Genomic DNA, 19993 nt, shown 5'->3' with positions numbered 1-19993 from the left:
CGTTCACTTCCTCGGCTTCTTCAAGTTTAGCCCAAATGTCACCTTCTCAGCAAGCCCTCTTGCGGTCACCATCCACTCCCTCCCTTAGGTCTGGTAACTCCCTGTTCCTTTTTCTTGTTGATGTTTTTTTCTCTCCAAAGCATTTATTTTGTTGTTACTGTGTGTCTCCTTCCAGGTAGGATCAGTTTTTGTCCTGTTTCTTGTATCCCCAGCACTTAACACAGTGCCTGACATGTACTAGATTCATTAAATGTTCATTGGATGAAAAAAATGAATGAATTTTTCTCAAATATTTTTGGCTTACTAGTTACTATAGACAGCTAAAAGAGGTCATTTGATTGCTAGGGTCAGGGGCCTATATTAGGAAGGAGAAAAAATGGCCAGAATTTTATTTTGGGGAGACATACCATTTAAAATAGCAGGAACTCATCTTGGCTTTTTTTTTTTTTTTTTTTTTTTTGAGACAGAGTCTCGCTTTGTTGCCTGGGCTAGAGTGAGTGCCGTGGCATCAGCCTAGCTCACAGCAACTTCAAACTCCTGGGCTTCAGCGATCCTCCTGCCTCAGCCTCCTGAGTAGCTGGGACTACAGGCATGTGCCACCATGCCTGGCTAATTTTTGCTATATATTTTTGAGTTGGCCAGATAATTTCTTTCTATTTTTAGTAGAGACGGGGGTCTCACTCTTGCTCAGGCTGGTCTCGAACTCCTGACCTTGAGTGATCCACCTGCCTCGGCCTCCCAGAGTGCTAGGATTACAGGCAAGAGCCACTGTGCCCGGCCTCATCTTGGCTTTTTAATAATAGTGACTAGCTAGGGAGAACAGCCCACTTCTTCTCCAAAGTAGTTATAAAATTGAACTTGCCTGTTCTATCCCAGGCACTAGTTTTTTTTTTTTTTTTTTCCTCTAGAATTTGCCTTTGGCCACATTCTCCTTTTGAGTAGAATACCATAGAGGCTGCTGGTATTTCTTCAATTATTTGTAGATAGGCTAAATACTCAGGAGATACGATTTTTAAAAATCACACAGAGCACAATAAATATCAGACATGAGAAATCATCGTGCGTTTGGCTTCTGACGTTAATATTTCGCCTACAAGCAAACTGAGAATGTTTTGGGACAAAGATCCGTCTAAAAGAATTACTTTTGCCTGCCTTTGTTTTGTGTCTGGTACATGATGCCACTAAGGCAAAGCTTTAGAAGATTTTATTTGTTGATGTCTATTAGGTATTTGGGGACATCGTTATTTGTTCTGCTTAGTATGTTGCAAGTAATTTGGACCTTGCCTTTGCCTTGAATTTTCTTCAGATACTTTTGTTAGGTGACGGGTGCTCTGATGAGATTGGATTAAAATCAACACAATTGAAACAGTTTAGCCTTGTAAGGTGACTGATGCTTAATATGTTTGCCTAATTAGCTTTTGGCTAAGGATGCAAACCCATTAAGTAGCTAGTTAGTCTATGTTTCAAATAAACACATCTGGCCCGACGATGAGTGAAGGTTTTTTCCTGGGTGAGACTGACAGATGTGGCGGTGGGTCCCCCCTGTTCTCTCACTTAAATAATTAACAACGTGCCGGCGAAGTCACCCCAGACAGGCAGCCTCAGAGCCAGATGCCTGGTCTCAGAGCTCCTGCGTGGGCATTGCCTCGTCTCATTAGCCTGTCGTGCCAGTTCCCCCTCATCTGCATGTTACTGCACGGATTGCTTTTTGTCTGAGCGTTATTCTTTGCAGAACTTAGGGCTTGTGGATTTTGGCTCAAAGGAGGATTAACGTGAAGATGTTTACTTGGAGCTCGAGACTGAGAATGCAGCCGAGTAGCTAGGACATCCGTCTGAGTCTGGGGATTGATATCACGGAGCAAACGAAAGTTAGAAGTATCTGGGCAAACCCTATCCAGGTGTATCGGTGTTGAGCATTGTGGGAATGGGTCTTGGCAAGACATTTTGGGGGAGAAATCTATATTCATTAAATTTATTTATTTGATATACAGGCTCAGGTCAGGATGAACAAATTCTTAGTATTTAAACAGAAAGAGTGCAAGGGAGTAGTGAGGTGGTTCTTTCCTATTTCTTTCATTAGACACAATTTGCTTTTAAAATGCCATGTGATTAAACACATTATTTTACCACGAAGAATCTGCAGATTATTCAGGATTTTTTTTTTTTTTTTCTCTAACAGCGTTTGGTTCATTGGTACCAAAATGTCCTCTTTAGGCTTGAGTAGGATGAAGTCTCTGAAGTTCTTTGACTCTTCCCCGTTGCAGGGCGATAGCTCCACGGTTTGACATGTGGGTCCCACAAGTTCTCCCCTGACCCTTGTTTTCGGGGACATCCACGATAGCACAGCTGCTCCGCAAGAGCTGAGATCTCAAACCTGTGATTTGGCAAGAAGAACAGAACAAATGGAGTAAATATACATAAACACATTGTGAAGAAAGAAAACAGAACAGACCGAACCAGAGCCTCATCCTACAGTTTGTTTGATAGAGACGATTTCAGGAGGCATATGGTATAGTTACATGTGCTTTCAAAAACATTGGCCAGAATCTTCTGGCAAATATGAGATAAATATCTAAATCAGATGAAACTGATAGTATTAGTTCTCTTAAAAGGCAGTGTGGGAAGACTCTTGACAGAGTGTTTTGAGTAAGAAGTGATGGGATATCCGTCTCTCTGGAAAATTCTGAACAAAATGGAAGAATCATTGAAACGAACCATGCGGCAGCCTCGATATTAGAACCTGGCTTGGTAATAGGATCTTCTCATTTTCCTCACTCGACATCGTTATTTTTCAATGTTAAGCTTAATCTAGTTTGCCCCGAATAAAATTGATTAGTTCCAGTTCTGTTTCTTGGTTGGAAATTCTACCTTTACTATGGCATCTCCTCTTTCCAAAACCACACCTGCATCTGCATGTGTGTGTGTGTGTGTGTGTGTGTGTCTACACCATCCCTCAATCCCTCGTGTTCGTAGCACGTGATGCAACCGCAACTTGATTCTTCTGGTTCTTGTGAGGACTGAGACTTGATTTTCTTTTTAAACCGTGGATACTAAGACACTGGTTATGTCTTTATTTTGCATATAAACATTGGAGTCTTGGTGAGATGGGATAAGGCTGAGGACCTGCTCTGCTTCTTGGTTTCTTGACCCCCTTCCCCCTGCAAATGAGGGAACATTTGTCTTTTCTTTCACATGGTGTGTTGCTTTCTGATTTTTATCTATAAATGTGATAAATTCGCCTAATCTGCATTGCATGTCCATCCTTAGTCTTATATACAGTTCTGGACAATGTCTTTTAAGAGGAAAAATTCTTCATTTGAGCACATGGAGGGGTGGCCAGCAAGGTGTGGCGAAGTATGGAAATGCTAAATAAGATGCGATTTAAAATACTGAAAAATGATATGATTCAGGGGTGACACATTAGCTCTTTTGAAACATTGGAAAATCTGTCATGTGAAAGACATTTGACTTTTTATTGCTATAAATAAAGGAGAAAGAGTAGCAGGCAAAGGGCCAGCACAGTTCAGGTCAACGAAAGGAAGCTCTTTCTAAATGTTAGAATTATTCAGTTATGTTTTGATAACTAAAAGTGTTTAAAGAGGACAGCTATATGATGATGTAGACAATATTCCTTAAATGTATACTTAAATGCTCTTATATATCTGCTTATAATTTTATATTATTAAAGCTTTTATTATATTTATTACTACATTAGTTATTACGTAAGACACTTGACATTTTTAGATGAAAGGCACTAAAGATTGAGTTATTATTTCCAACTGTCTTGTAAGTATTTTATGCAAATACACAAAGCAATTAATAGGGGATTATTTGCAGTGTAATACTGAAAACAGTAATAATACAATTTTAGCTGTGATATCCAGTACATCTCTGAAGAGAGCTGCCTTTCTTCTGAAATCTAGCAATCTTCCTGACTACAGTTTCTTGTTTTAGTTATATAGACATATATCTATATATATAGTTATAGATATTTTTAAAAGAAATCATTTAATTCAAGAATCTTTTAACCACTTTGAAGAAAGCATCCTTAGAGAAAACATTAATTTACATATATACTCCTAACTAAAAGTGGAATCTTAAACTAGTCACAATTATGAAATCTTATTTTTCAACTTAAAAAAATCTATATTATGCAAAAAGGTAACTTTTTTTAACAACTCTGCAGAGCATTAAATGGTGGCACTTGATTTCAAAATATCTTAAGTCACCATAATTTTAATAACTTTTTTGAGTAGTTGCCAGTTTAATTTTCAGTATGTGCAAATTGGAGGTAAATTATTTATTACTTCCAGCAAATGTCTTTCACAGTTTTATTTAATTTTTTCATCCTCTTTAATAGATCATAAAACGGCAATCTTTTATTGGGCATGCATAAAGTCAGAAGCAAATGAATACTTTGCAAATAGGTTACCGTAGATTGAAATGTCAACCATATTTCACGGAGTATGAAATTCCTCAGATCAGAGTAGCTTCGACATATGGCACTGAGCCATTCTCCTGTTTCGGAGTAGTCATATGTCCTTAGGCATTAAATAAAAATATTGTGATTACTAGGACCTATTGAATTTTGTTTAATCAATTGTATATCACAATACTATTCAATAATTTTTCATATGGAATGAATTTAGTACACTTGAATTTAGTTTTATGATTACTAGTCGGTTGCTAGTTGACATGAAAATTCACTTCAGTCTTTTTGTTACGGTAAGTTGTTAAGGTTTCTTCTAGTCCTCCACTCTGAAAAAAAATTATAAGGATGGAGCAAAGAGTGTGGACTAAGACACTTGTAAGAAATTTTAAACAATGTAGAACCAATGTATAGGTAACAATGTTGCAAGAGTTGTCAGTTCTCAGCCTTGTCTTTCTTTATCTCCCTGTGTCACCTGCCCTGAGTGCCACTCCTGTCGCAGGAGAAGATCTTCCCTTGACCTTCCTGCCTTCATATTGTCACCCTAGCTGCTTCTGCTTGGATGTCGCTTGAGGGTCCTCTGCTTACCGTCCGTTTGCTTTTTACCAGGGTTGGATGCCTGACCCACAACCTCATCTTTCCTAAGCTCCCCTTTTCTTACTGATGAGCTCAACATCTCCAGGCTGTATCTTTTCCGTAGTTCTAAATCCACTATCCATATGGCCACTATCCAAGTGTCTACTAAGTTACTTGAAGGCACCTAAAATTTGGAGGTTTCAAATTGAAGTCTCGTGTCCTTCTGTTCAAACCTGCTCCTTCTCTGCTGTCCCCTGAGCAAGACTACCCACCCACCTACTGTGCGAGACAGGAACTTTGGAGTCATTTTTCTTCCTCCTTCCTCACCGTCTACATCCAGTAACCATCCCTGTCCTTTTCATGCTCACTCCTAATCTCTCTTGGTTCTCATCTTCACACCATCCTCCTCGCCACTGTTTCAGTTCGCTTCTACTTTGGTTCTTATTTGAAATGCGCTGCGACTTTCTTAACTGGTCTTTCTACTCCAGAAATTGATTCTCCAGACCCATGTCTTACACAGCAACAAGAGTGATATTGGTCAAACACAATTCTAACCATATTTCTACCAAGCTTCATGGCTCTCAGAACGAATTCCAGATGTCTAACGGTGACATCTCGTGTACTTCACACTCCCCCCACCCCTGCTCACCTTTTCGGTATGAAGCCGTGTTTTTCTTACTCTCTCACTCGCTGTTGTTGGCATATTGAATGGTTGGTAGTTCCTTGTTCTGTGCTTCTCTTGCCTTCCAGCCTCTCTTGCTTTTTAATCTCTTTCTAATCTCTCTTCCTGATTCCGAATCATTCTTTAGGCTTCATCTTTTAGGTGACTTCCTGCAGGAAAACTTTGCTAATACTCCCAGGGCAAGGCTAAGTTGGTTGTATCTCCCACGTGGTCTTCTCGTATCCTGTGCTCGTGACTATTTCACTTAATATCCCACGCTGTTGTAACTGTGCTTCCCTGCAGTTACATTGCGATCGATTTGTTATTTCAGCCCTATGCCCAAGCTCAGCGCAAAGCCCGTGCTATTTTTATAACAGTGATTATTGCTATTGTAGGCCGTGAATGAATATTTGTTTAATTCACTAGTAATACAATGAATGATCAGTTGAATGAATTTGCTGGCAAACTTTCATATAGCAATTGCGAGTGTAGTTTTAAGCTTGAGGGTTAAGCCCAGAGCTCAACATAGCTATAATGTTGGTTTGAATCAAGATAATGCTTTATAACAGGAAGGAAGTAGTACTGAAAGCTTTCTTTACACGAACCTGCATGACACCGTGTAGCAGGCATCTTTGAAACAATTTAGCTCTCTGTGTTTTTGTATGGCAGTAAATAGAACAGAAATTTCTTAAAACAAAAAAGTTGCGTAATTATTTCATTGCTGCTGGGTGTTCTTCTACATTATCTAAGTTGTTTTCGGGCTTGGTTTCTAAACAATTACCCTGATATTTTAAATATTTCATTATACAAATAGTCAGGTATTACAGTAATTTATAGAGTATCTGCTATATTCCAGGCATTGTGTTAGATATTTCATATATATTATTAAGATCTTCTCACCAAACAACCCCCACAAAAGTGTACAATTAACCCCATTTTAGAGGGTGAGGAATGGACAATTAAGAGGGATGAGGATTCAAACTCAAGACTCCAGATTCAACATGTGGGCTGAGTCCATCCCTTTTAAAATTTTATCTGATGTTTGGAACAAATAAATATGAACTCTCTTTCCTCCCATTTATGTCTGGAATTAAGTAAACACGAAGTTGTTTTAATACACTTTAATGCATTTTTTGCCCATAATAAAGTCTTTATAACTGAGAGTAGGGGTTCCAATGTCAGAAATATACTAACCAGAAGTAGAAGTTATGAAGGAATAGGAACGAACAATGCATAGGTACTAAGAGAAATGACATAAACTATGACAGACAGCATCAAATATGTATATGGGAACCTTGGGGCAAAGAAAGGTCCTGGTATTGAGTGTGGGTTAGAGCCAGAGGTGGCTTTGTTAGTCTGTGTGCCAGCAAAGCAGTAGGATGCTTTTGGCAAAGGCACCAGCTTCATGATAGTGCCAATGTGATAGCAATAATTTCAGAAATGTTTTTCTAAAGAAACAACAAAATTTAAAAGCAGAAGTACCTGTATTTTTCATGTTCCCAACACTTCTGAAACATTTTCCCAGAAAAATGTGTGTGTATATATACACATATATTCACAAATGCGTATATTCTCAAATAAATATCTTGTTTTTGGCATATAGCAAGTCCCATTCTAGTTAACCGTGAGAAATACAGGAATACAGTAAAAGACCGGGAGAGTGATACTGAGCTCATGCCAATGATACAAGACACTAAGATATAAGCATGGGGGGGGGGATTGAGGTCGTAATGGTGCAGACGGGACTGCAGAGTCAGAAAGTTCCAATATTTGGCAAGTTACCATGTCAAGCCTCAGTTTCCTCATCTGGAAAATGGAGCGAATGCTAGTGCCAATCTCAGTGGGCTGCTGTGAGAATTAAATGAGAAGATGAATTAATGTGTCTGGGTTATAGGAAGGAATCAACACATGCCTGTAATCATTAGTGGTGGTGTTGATGGTGATGTTTTGATCATGCCTCCACTACTCCGAGGAAGGTGAAGATTACATTGTTTCAGTTAAGTCCATATGTCAAAAGATCGTCAAGTGGATTTCCATATCTGTGCAGACGTAATTCAGTTTGATTTGACACCAGCCACATGATGCTAGACTGAGATTTGGGGAGGATGCAGTTATTTTTCTTGCCTATAAGATCTCATCAGCATGTATTGACTATAGGAAAGAGGGAAGTTTGTTTTCAAATGGTATCTTCTGTTCTCATTCCATTTTGTGACACATTAAAAGTTTTGAATATTTCCTTCATGAATTAGAGAACTAGTTTGTTTCTGGTGAATTTAAAGTGCCAGATTATAAACAACTTCTATTGATCTTTTAAGGTTGAATCAGTCAGATTACCTGCAAGAATCGTATGTTATGAACCAAAATGATTTTTCCAAAAACAATCTTCCCAAAAAGAACCATGCCTACCCTTTTGTGCAATTCCTGGTACATGCTTTAAAGTAGAGGAATTAGGAAAGAGGAAAGATTGTTTTTTGATTCAATTATGCTTAGTCATTAAAAAAAAAACAAAAAACAAGACACTCAGTTCTGCAGAATAAGCAATTAGGTTTCAGCTTGCTTTCCTAAATAGGCTGCTTGGCATGCCGTGTTGGAATAGTTCAGAAGTTCAGTTAATTCGAACACCCAAATTTCTCATTCTTTTCTGGATTTAGTTAAACTGTCTTCTTCAGCAACATGTTTTGAAGTGAGTATTTTACAAGAAATATTTTTAATAGAAGTATTTCTGAATTTTGCATCCGACCTACCTTACTGGACCATAGGTCATAAGACCCCCATTCCAGAGGGGGTCCTGCCCAATACCCAGAAGGAAAGAATGCAGCTTAGAGAAGCCAAGAAGAATCTGGACAGAGAGGCCTTGTTGGGTTTCACCACTCAGTCTATTATCATTAGATCAGACCCTTTTTGTCCAATCGTATTTCTTCACGGCTGTCTGTGCTTTGTTGGACCTAAGCATAAAAATGGACAATTTCCCTTGTGTCTTTGGGTTGTCATTCCGAAGGCTCCTGTGTACACATTAATAAATATCATACGCCTTTTCTCTTACTTAAAAAAAAAAAAGGAGTATTTTTGAATTTTGGATGAGAGTTTAGCTTGAATTTGCTAGTAGTATCTTTCCTGGTGGCTTTATTCCATTAGGAATCCAAACTGAATATCACATTGAGAAAAGAAACAGCAAGGACTTTGATTTCATCGTTTCGTCAAGCCTCTGGTGTGATGGGAAGAGTTCAACGTTAGTTAGAATCTGAGCTTTCCTGCTTTGGGCAGGGTAATTAGCATTTCCGGGCCTCCTGCCCCCCACCTGCATCTGTACCACTGTGAAACTATCACTTCAAGGGCTATTGTGAAGGAGTAAATGAGATAGTGCCCATAAAATGCCTAGGACAGCATCTGGCAATAGCAAGGTCTAAATAATATTCCTCATCTTCCCTCTCTGGCATCATTATTGAAAATTTTGCCAGCAGCGTGAGATGATTCGGTTGTATCCTGTCCGTAACTAGTAGCATTTGACTCTACGTGAAAGTCATAGAGAAGAAATCTTTTCTCTGTAGCAAAATTCTAGTAATTCAGAGTTATTAGGCAAAGTTTCTTGCTATTAATTCTTAGGATTTAGAATATTTTGTGAGTATTTGATACTTTAAAAGGCATAGTAGTGTATACAAACCTATTTTGTAATACAAAAATATTAACAAAATGTCACCAACTACTCTCTGCTTTAATGAATGGATAGCTTTGATTCGTTGGCATACCAATTATGATACGATAATATACTCTGTAAACTATGTTGGAAAAATGCCGTTTCTTTACATATTTTAAACCCCCTTGTCATTATTTTCTCTCTGATATCTTGGTATAGCTGTTAAAAAATGAAAGGCATCACCAACTTTAGGCTAAGTGATCCCAAATAATGAATTTGAATTAATGAAATTTCAATGATTCTTATTTGTTTTATAATTTGAAAGCATATGTTCAAAATGAGAGCTGTATTTTAACTATGATATTTCTTAGACAGGGACAGAAATGACCCTCTTTTCTTCTACCTTTGTCGAGCTACCTTTAATATTATGGGACCACCTACAACAAATGCCTGCAAATAAATCTTTCTCTTTTTTTTTTCTTTACTTTGTCTCATTCTTTTATTTTCATTTTCTCTATATTTTACCCTTGAATAGTTTATTACTTCCCATTTTATATTTTTAAACAATGAACTTGTGATGATAGTAATATGCTAAATGGGATCTACAGATTTTCCCTCTTTTTAGGTTTTTGTGTATTTGAAACAATCTCAGCATTTCTCTGGATTAAGAAATGTCTTAATGTCCCTGTTTATAGTAATGCTTTTAAGAGGAACAATTAGATCTCTTAAGAAGTTTGCCTCTGGCTTAATGAATAAGGACTAGAACTAAGAAAGAAAAAATCTGGGATAATTTGCCAAAAGCTGTGACCCTAAGTCTTTGTGTTTTTTTTCCCACTGGTTTTGCATTGTATAAGAAAATAAACACCTCCTATAATTCTCTGGTTTTTTATTTATTTGTGATTATTATTTCTTCTTTCTTTCCCCAGGACTCTTGATGTTTCAGTGAGCTTTAATGGAGGAAAATCTGTCATCTCCAGCTCATTAATTATCACAGCCACAGAATGTGTAAGTAAAAAGTTTTCATAGAGTCACCTTTTAAAAGTAATTCCATTCAGAAACAGTCCATATGTTGTGTGATTCTCAGTGTTGTTGCAATGTTGATAAAGAAGATACAGTAACATAGAAGACTGTTACAGGGAAACGTTTCTGTAGAATTTTTTATTTAAGGTTGTTTTGTTTTTTATTGAGCCACATTTTACAGGGAGTTTAAGATAATGCAACATTTAATTTTGATACTTATAAAATTCAAAAGTCGTATTTAAAATCAAAATATAAAGACAATGACTTCCAAATAAAGCATTTTTTCTTAAAATATTAGATAATTCATAATATGTAACCAAAATGTTTGTACCCCCATAATTTCCTGAAATAAAAAAAATTAAAAAAAAATTAAAGAAAAAGCTCTTAGGTGTTTAGAAATATCTAGAAAAGGCCAATTTGTGTTATCTTCCAATAAAAGAAACACACTTTTTCATGGTAAAAAAATACTAAATATGGAAAGATAGTATTTTTCTGTTATGAAGGTTAGATTTTAGTACCTAAGATATTTATCATGTTTTGATATCATTACTTCATCTTAATGTGTGACTTCATTATTTTGTTCATTTTAAACATAGAAATCTTCTGAGTAAGAAATTTGATTTTGATGGTTTGATAGATAATATCTTAGTTTGAACCTCTGTTGGAACTATATTTTTGCATTGCCTAAAATACAATACTTTGAAATGTAAACTCCATTTATTAGATAGTTTTTTCCTTGCATTTCATTTTGTGGATTTATAAAGAGTTTTGATATTAGATTGTTGAACATGAAAATAGGGACTAAAAGGGACTGACTATGTGGCTATTATTTTTAAGACTATAATTTCTCTGTGAAAAATATATAAATCCAAATAAAAGAGAAAAATTCCTGCCCTCCAGAAAACCAAAATCCCAAACCTAAACATTTCCTCACATCTCATGGTTTTACATTTTTGATCTATTGATTCAGAAGACAACCTGCCTCCAGAAAACAAAACAAAACAATTCAGTGGTATCTGTGTAGAGTAGTTGTGTTGGTTATTCTAAGACAATGTCGCGGGGAAAGGGAACATCCATATGGATCCTTGGGTCACTTTTGAACACTCTGGATAAGTCTTTATCAACACCTCCTTCTATTTTGAAAAGAGCTAGGTTTTCTGTTTCTGAGTTTGTGTTTTTCATGTGGTGTTCTTTTTTTATCTGTAGTGTGTGTTGCAATGTGTAGTTTTTGTGGATGTTGCAGTTTTTACGTGTTGTGGTCTCTCAGGATGTGGTTGAGGTTACAGATATTTGTGGTTTGCAGTGTGTCGGTGTTTAGCTCACTGAAATGGCATTCTTTTTCCATCCTTCTTTCTGTTCTACACCTCCGGCTGTCTTTCCCCCCCTCTCTCTTCCCTCAACCAGGAAAACAGTCCTTGTTCCTATCCTATAAACCAAGCACGAGTTCCCTGGGTGCTCAGGGTAAATGACTCATCTGGAATTTATAGCTTGTGTGCTGGGGGGAAGTCTTCCTGGCTCTTGCTGGCTCTCAGGAGAGGGTGTTGTGACTCTAGGTGGTTTTAGAATAAGGCGATTTCTTTCTTTCTTTCTTTTAGTTTCAAAGTATCACAGGGGTACAAATGTTTTTGGTTACATGGATCATTTTGCAATGCTTGAGTCAGGGTTATAAGTGTGCCCATCACCCAGATAGTTTTTATTGTACCTGTTAGGCAGGGTTTTGCCCCTCCCCCTCCTCTCCCCTCCCCCCTGCTTGACTTCCACTGAGTTTTACTTCCCTCTGTGCACACGTGTGCTCATGGGTTAGTTTCAATCTAATAGCGAGTACATGGGGTGTTTGTTTTTCCTTTCTTTGGATACTTCACTTAGGCTAATGGTCTCTGTTTCCATCCAAATTGTTGCAAAAGGCCTCGGTTAATCCTTTTTTGTGGCTGGGTGTAGTACTCCATGGTGTACATATACCACATTTTGTTCATCCACTCATGAACTGATGGGCCCTTGGGTTGATTCCACCTCTTTGCCATTGTGAATTGTGAAGGTGATTTCAGAAAAAGAAATATTGGCCGTGTCAGAGATGGGGAGAGGAGGGCAAAGGGGCCAGTTATAATATTGAATAAGGGGTCAAAGTGATTTGTCACCGAGAAGGTAGGATTTGAGCAAAGGTTTGAGGAAGGTGAGGGAGCGAGCCCTGTAGACCATCTAAGGGGGGGGGGAGAGTGCTCCACACTGAGGACCAGCTAGAACGTCGTTGTAAGGAGCTTTCTTTTGAGTGAAGCAGGGAGGGCTTGGAAGGTGACATGATTTGACTCCGTGTTTTTAAAGGCTCAGTCCTTCAAGTGAAAACATCAAGACCAATTCTGCGGCTATTTCAGGAAACCATGAGACAGGGAAGGTGACCCCACTGGGGTGACAGGAGTGGAGAGCGTGGGAAGTGGTTGAATTCAAATATATTTTAAAGACGGAGCCCATGGGATGCCTAGACAGCTAAGGTGTGGGGTGCGAGAGAAGGAAAGAAAGAAATTAAGAAGAGTTCCAAGCTTTTCCCCACTGAGCTGCTAGAAGGATGACTGTCATTAGACAGAGCAGTTTCTGCAAGACGAGGAGGTCCACGCTGTTTCCGCGGTGTTGAGTGAGCCACGTCTGTTAGACATCTCGGTGGGAATTCAGAGAAGACTCTGAATATTCAGGACAGGGATGCCAAGCGGGGTCCGGCGTGGAGGCACAGACTTTTGAGGGCTGTTGACAAACGGGTGGAATGAAGTAAGCAGTGAAATTGCACATGGTGCTTACCGGAGAAGAGGGCCCTTCAGGAGGGCTGAGCGAGAAGGAGCGGAGACCAGGGAAGGGTCTTATGTTCCTGGAGGAACCGAGACAAGGGGGCCCTGCAGGGAGACCAGCACTTGGGCAGGAGAGAGGAGGGAGCAGGTGGCAGAGAAAGAGCACACGGGCCGGGACGTGTTGACCACACTGAGAGCAGGTGTCTTTGGTCAGAGTGGAAGTAAGTGGAAGGAAATCTTGGAAACAGAACACTTAGACCAGGTTATCAATAACCTACAAAACCAGATTGAATTTAGAGTTCATCCTACGGGCCCGTGGATCCCAAACTGTACGACACAGGGATGTTAGTGTTGAAATGAGAAAAAAAAGAAAGAAAGGAAAAGGATTATATTTTTCATAATGCTAGATGTATTCAACTTGAAATAATTCTTCTATTCTAAAATTGTTCTTCTTGCCATTTTAATTTTAAACTATCCTTTGATTGAGGAAATAGAACTAATTCGTGAGGACCTTCCTTCTTTCCTTCCATCTTCCCCTTCCTTTCCTCATATTCCTCCCTCCTTCTCCTCTTTTTCCTTCTTGTATAACGTAATTTTGCAGAATGAGCAGCTAGCAAGCCTACGTGAGAGCTCCCCCACTTTTTTGTTTCACTGGATTGAGACATCACAGAGTCTGACTGCAATAGATAACAGCGTGTTCTTAAAAGGCTTTGGACATGACTGTGACATTGCAACATCCTATTTTGGGGAAATTAGATCAGTAGTACCAAGTATGAGAATTAGGACAGAAAGCAAAGCAAAGCCCAGAAAAAGCTTTTAGGAGGCAAATGCCAGAGAATTGAGGCATAAAACTTTAGGTTATGAATTGACGGATGGTGGTAGGAACCAGTGTTAGATGTGGCAGTAGAAATTGTGTTAATGAAGAAATATATGTTATAAAGTGACTGGCCGGTTTTGGAGGGAACAGCTGGTTCCAAAATATTGGACGTCGTGGTCTGGAAGAACAATGCTACCACTGGAAGCATCTAGAAACAGCTGCCTCTGGAGATGAAGGGAATTTTTCACTGTAGGCATTTTGGGTTAGTGAGGTCAGCGATATCTAATGGTTCATTCTCAAATCTCGGAGAGGGATCAGGGCTGGAGATAAAAATTTAAGTTTCACTTTTGTTGAATTTGTAGGAACTGGAAGGAAAATGGGAGATTCGGGGTTAATGCCATTTTCAAAGGGCAGGAATACATCATGTCAAAGAAAAAATGCACAGGACAAAATGAAGCAGGCAAGGGGAGGACATTATTCAAAAGTATTGCAAGAGGGGAGAGAGGTTGAACTTTGCTGAAACAAAGGGCTGGAGGAGTTTGAAGAGCGGGCTGGGGGGAATGTAGACCTTTGGTGTCTACTAACTGCGCTTCCCTAAAGGAAAAGTGCAATTTCTCGGCCTTCCTGGCAGGAGGTAGTGCTGAAACTAGCACTGGGCACCTGCCCGTGTGAGGCTCCTACACACCTGCAGAGGTGGAGATGGGGTCTGCCTTCCTCCGCTACTGTGAATACGTTTCGAAGGAGTGGAGACTGTTTTAAAGGAGATTTTTATACATTTCAAAGGGCAGAGAAAGATTTTGCAATTACTTACGTGCTTTAAGGAAAGGAAGCTCAAAGACCCTCGGTCAGGAAGAAATCTGATTTGAGTAAAGTTTGAAGCTGAGGAGCCAAGGTGAGCCTGTCGTGGTGGGTAGAATGAGTGAAGAAGTGAGCAGGAGAAGGAACAGCTCAAGACATGGGGAAACCAGGACACTTGTCCAATAAAGACGACAAGGAAGACAGAATTCCGGCACGTGGAGGCGGCAGCAGTAGGTGCCCGGAGAGGTCACGGGGGACCAGGGCTGCAGCAGGGTCCAAGGGGCCACCAGTGACCCCGCCATCACAGCCCAGACTGATGACGTGAAGCCTTCTCATCTGCGTGATTTTTATTATTTCACTAGTTATGGCAGGGGACAAGGGGCAGAGGTTCAATTCTCAGTTCTGGCATTTACTAGCCTGTGACACTGGGAAAGAAAATTAACCTTTCAGAGCCTCAGGCTCCAAGGGGTCCCTCCCCCAGGGACGGTGAAACCCGAAATCAGCCGAGGTTCTAACTCATCAAGCCACGCACCCCGCTTCCAGGCTCGGGTCTGCCTCCTAAAATCAGCACCTTCTACAGTGTTTGCGTAAATGTGCACTAAAGACGGGAGGTTTCTCTCAGTTTCTCAGTTTTCTCCTCTGTAAAATTAACATCACAGTAGCACCTGCTGGGGGTGTGAGCATCCAGTGAGGGCATGAAGTACTGAGCATGGGTACCAAGTACTGCAGTGCTCAGCACAGTTTCTGCCACGTCACACATGCTCAGGAAACAGGTTGGTTCTTGGTATTATTATTCCAAAAGGGTCAGAAGAAGAGCGAGAGATTAAAAAAAAGGAAGAAGTCATCTCTTCCCTGTATTTGCTAAAGCAGAGACACATTGAAGAGATCTTCTGGGAAGAGAGGAGGAGAAAGGACTGTCTACCTACAAACCCTCCGCGGATCCTTATCTGAAATCTCTTAAATCTAAAGCTGAGTTTTCCCACTTTTAAACTAGATACGCAGCTATTTTCGTACATTTAGTAGCTAACCGTGGAGCCCCTGCCCCGCGTGAGGCCCAGGCAGGGAAGGCAGCCAGGACCAAGGCACCGGGCCCTGCTGTTGGCGTCTCCCGGCTGGTGAGAAAGTCCCAGAAGGAAACAGGAAATGACCGTTCAGTGCCCAGGTGGCAGCGCAGGACTGAGCCGGGGGTGCTCTGGCTACTCTGGGGCAGCAGACAGGCTTCTTTACTTGTGGGATTTTTCACGGGGACTAATCTGTTACTAGAGTAATAGATTCAAATTCCTGAGAAAATCAGAAGCGTCATCCTCCTACTGAGACTGCCACCAAGTGCATGTCCCCTCCTCACCATATGCAAATGTGCCCGAGAGACTGAGCATCGCTCCAACCCGTAATATCGTCCACTCTCCTCTCCTCTCCTGCAGAGATTTCATGCACAAATCAGCAGGTGCCTCTCGGCAGCTCACCCTTCAGAGCTATAAAGTGGCAATATTACTGCCACATGCCAGAGGTATCGAGGTAGAATACAAAACAATGGTTAGATCTAATGAGAAAAAATAATTTTCCTGTGATTATTATCAATTTAATAAAGTTAATTACAATGTTTATTTATTTTTATTTATTTATTTATTTTTGAGACAGAGTCTTGCTCTCTTGCCGGGGCTAGAGTGCCGTGGCGTCAGCCTCACTCACAGCAACCTCACACTTCTGGGCTCAAGCGATCCTCCTGCCTCAGCCTCCCGAGTAGCTGGGACTACAGGCGTGCGCCACCATGCCCGGCTAATTTTTTTCTATATATATTTTTAGCTGTCCAAATCATTTCTTTCTACTTTTAGTAGAGACGAGGTCTCACTCTTGCTGAGGCTGGTCTCAAACTCCTGACCTCGAGTGATCCTCCCGCCTTGGCCTCCCAGAGTGCTAGGATTACAGGCGTGAGCCACCGCGCCCGGCCATGGTTTTTTTTTTTCCAGCCATGTAATAATGTAAAAAACTATTCTTAGCTTACGGGATGTCTTACAAAATAGATGGGTAGGATTTAGCCCTTGGACCATAGTTTGCTAATTCCTGATATAGAATATTTCAAGAAAAGTCCAGAAAATGAAATCATCATTGATTCCATGACTATTTTTTGTTTCCCTAACTCTGAATTCATGGAAAGAAATCGTGGAGACCCATTTCCCCTGCTCTGTGTCTGTTTTTTTTTTTCCCTAATGTAGTTGTTGTGATTCATTATTTCTAGATAGATTACAACAATAACAAGTCATGCAGTTTTGAAACTTTTGAGCAAATCCCTCTTTCCCATAGTTATTTTGCAAGGACAGCGAGAATTTTAGTTATATTTGGCACAGTCAAGTTTTTGATGGTAGAACTTGCTTTTTGTGGAGAAAAGAAATTAGATACAGATGAAATTGAAAAGCTCAGTGTGTCTAGGATGACTAGAAAGTATGGGTCCCTCTACCCTGACATCAATCTCAAGGTTCTAGGATGTCCCCAGTTAACACTGAGAAGAATTTTGGTTTCGTAGCCTTGACTGACATCGGAGGGTGGAGTCTCCGACTGGACTCCTCAATTAACCTTCATGCCAAGTCTTTGTAGACATCTGAAAATGCCACTTGTTCGGAACTATTGTGGGGAAGAACTGATGCAATAAAAGAATCGATCGAAAGGTCATCTAACCAAGTAGTCATTAATCCAACAAGTGGCCAATTCTCTCTGTAATGAATGGCAGCTTTTCAGAAATTTGTGTTTGATTTTTTTTTTTTTTTATCCTCTTCAGGTGTCACTCAGCCCCCTCAAACCCTATGCTCCCGTGGCAGAAGTCCTTTTCTTATTCTTACAGGAAACCACTAACTCTGCCTACAGACCACCCCCCAAACCAGCCCCCCAGCCTTTTATAGACATCCTCTAGGAGGTCCTCCCAGAACCCCGACTGGGTCAGTCCCCACTTGTACCTGTTTCTATTGTACCTTCCACACTCCTCACGCTCGTAATGATGTGTTTAAGGCTTGTCTAACTGACCCGTGGGCTTCGGGAAGAGTTGTCCAACATTTTAATGTCGCTACCTATTGAACTGCCCAGTATGTAGTAGGTGCTCATCAAATATTTTTTGATGAATAAATAATATTTGTAGCTTCCAGTCGTATGGATTTATTTATTCCACTCCATTCAAGACAAATGACATTTGAGTGTTAAATATCGCTTAGGCTTTGTTGCCCTGAGGGCTGTGTAGGGAGAGTCGTGTCTAAGCAAACGTGAGAAGCACCTAGTTGCTGCTGGTGAAGTTGATCCCAGCTGTAATCATACCCAGCTTCTTACTCTTCATCTGACGCTGAAGTCTGTAGTTTGCAACGTGGTATCTTATCGCAGGACTGAAGTGGATGGGTTTGACCTTCCCTTCATTTGTTTATAAAGTTTTGTGAACAATGAAATTATTTTTCTTTCATGCCTGAGGTCTTCCATGCTCTACTGCCTCTGGCAGTCAGAACAAAGACAGTGGGAGAGGCTGCATTTGTGTCCAGTTAACTGAGCTAACGTCCGGGGTTGGCGTGTTCACCGGCTGTGTCTCACACATACATGCCCAGGTCGGGCTGCATTCTTTGCCTTCTCTGACCCTTTTCCCCATCGTGCTTGCCTTAAATACGATTAAGGTTAGATCTGTCGGCCTTTAGAAAGTGTGTATTTTAGTTTTAATTTTTCGAGCCAAGTCTGGAATCAGTTGAGATGATAATGTTGTCACAATAAATATATATTTGTGCCTGGAGATGCATAGTGTTGTGTCAGTGCTACCAATAGAGGCATTTTTATTTTTTGAGGGAAAAATCAAGGATTTTAACTACCTATCGGGACTAGCCCATCTACTTTATATTCTGTCAGCATGATTTTCTGATTTTCCTGTTCTTGGCACATGCATAGAAGGAACAAACGAACAACTAAATTTTTAGCAGATTCATGGCCTCTAGTTGCATGTCCTTATTTCTGAACACAGGGTGTGAATTCTAAGAAAAGGGGAAACCAAATGTTCATAGAACCCTTTTGAAAGTTGGATAGCACAGCCAAATGGCGAGCTGTTTCCATGAGTGCTGTGGCTGGATCCTCGTGTGGGAAAGGTCTGGTGGGGAATCTTATATTCATGCCGTACGTGGAGAGTCACAGATTGGGGGTATCTTATGTAAGACCTTATTTTTGAAGGTGAGATCAAGGATTTATACATTTGACAGCCTTGCTCTTATAGGAGACCACGGTTTTCCATGTAGCTCTATGACATTCTTTTCCTGTTGTATTCCTGTTTGCCTAGAGTTTAGAGCTTGATGTAATTAAGCCTGTGGAGAGTAGCATGATTACTTCATGAGTATTTAGAGAGCTGCGTAGAAAGATGCACTTCGTGTATTTTCCTAAGTAGCCTGATGTATGCGTTGACTTGTTTTCTTTGGCTTTAAGGCCAGAACACTTAGATTATTTGCCTGGAAATTTCTATTAAGTATTTATCTCCACCCTGCCTTCTTTTTTTCTTCCCTGAATTCTTTCCTTTTAGAAAACAAAACAAACACACAGAACCAAACATTATTACTGGGGATCCTAGAGAGGAGAGCTTGGGGAGAGACACCTTGTTCCCTTGGAAAACTCTCTCGCCACTAAAAGTTCAGCAAACACTCTGTATCTGTGACGTTTGCCGTCTGGTTTCTCTGGTATTCATTCTCTCAGTGAATAGTTCTCAAATGCCAGGCAGGGAGTAGACAGTGGTAAGCAGGTTGGACTGAGCCCTGGACTTCCTAGAGCTCACAATAAATCATGGCAGAAAGGAGAAATTAAAAAAAAATAATCACAAAACTCATAATTAATTAATTGCATCGGGACAAGTGCTGAAGATTAAAGTACAGAGAATTATGAGTTGTATAATTGAGAGGGGCGTTTTCTAGCCAGAGGGTCTGAGGAATGGGAAGAATACCAGTGTGGTCCTCATGCAGGTTGTACTTGAACTTCAGTGAGTAATCTTACGATACATGAATGCCTGAGACTGCATTCTTGCATTGGTGTGTGTATACCATTTGCCAACAAGAATCATTGTGGGTTTGTAATCTACTTGTGGACATTTTGTATTCATCTTCTTATTTAAATATATAAAATAAATAGTGTTCCATCATCAAAAAGTCCAGGGGAATTCTGCCTAAATTCTGCCTAGGGGTAATTATGCTTGGAACACAAAATATAGGCACCGATCCAACCCCAAGGAGTGAGTTTTCCTGTATTACATCGGAAAATGATCTGCAGCAGTTTAGAAGATTTTGTA

At 40.1% G+C, this 19993-nt stretch overlaps 1 protein-coding gene across 2 annotated transcripts in view; it reads left to right on the top strand.

The window, feature by feature from the left end:
* ANTXR2 (ANTXR cell adhesion molecule 2) overlaps positions 1-19993 on the top strand; it is a 118987-nt gene that overhangs the window by 27697 nt on the left and 71297 nt on the right. For both annotated transcript variants that reach the window (XM_045536907.1, XM_045536906.1), the window contains one exon: positions 10227-10305. In XM_045536907.1, coding sequence (XP_045392863.1) covers positions 10227-10305 — 79 coding nt within the window. The remainder of the gene's footprint in view (positions 1-10226; positions 10306-19993) is intronic.

This window comes from Lemur catta, chromosome 24 (assembly GCF_020740605.2).
Source record: "Lemur catta isolate mLemCat1 chromosome 24, mLemCat1.pri, whole genome shotgun sequence".
Lineage (NCBI taxonomy): Eukaryota > Metazoa > Chordata > Mammalia > Primates > Lemuridae > Lemur > Lemur catta.
The sequence above is the reverse complement of the archived record's forward strand: the minus strand, read 5'-3'. Positions and strand labels throughout refer to the sequence as shown.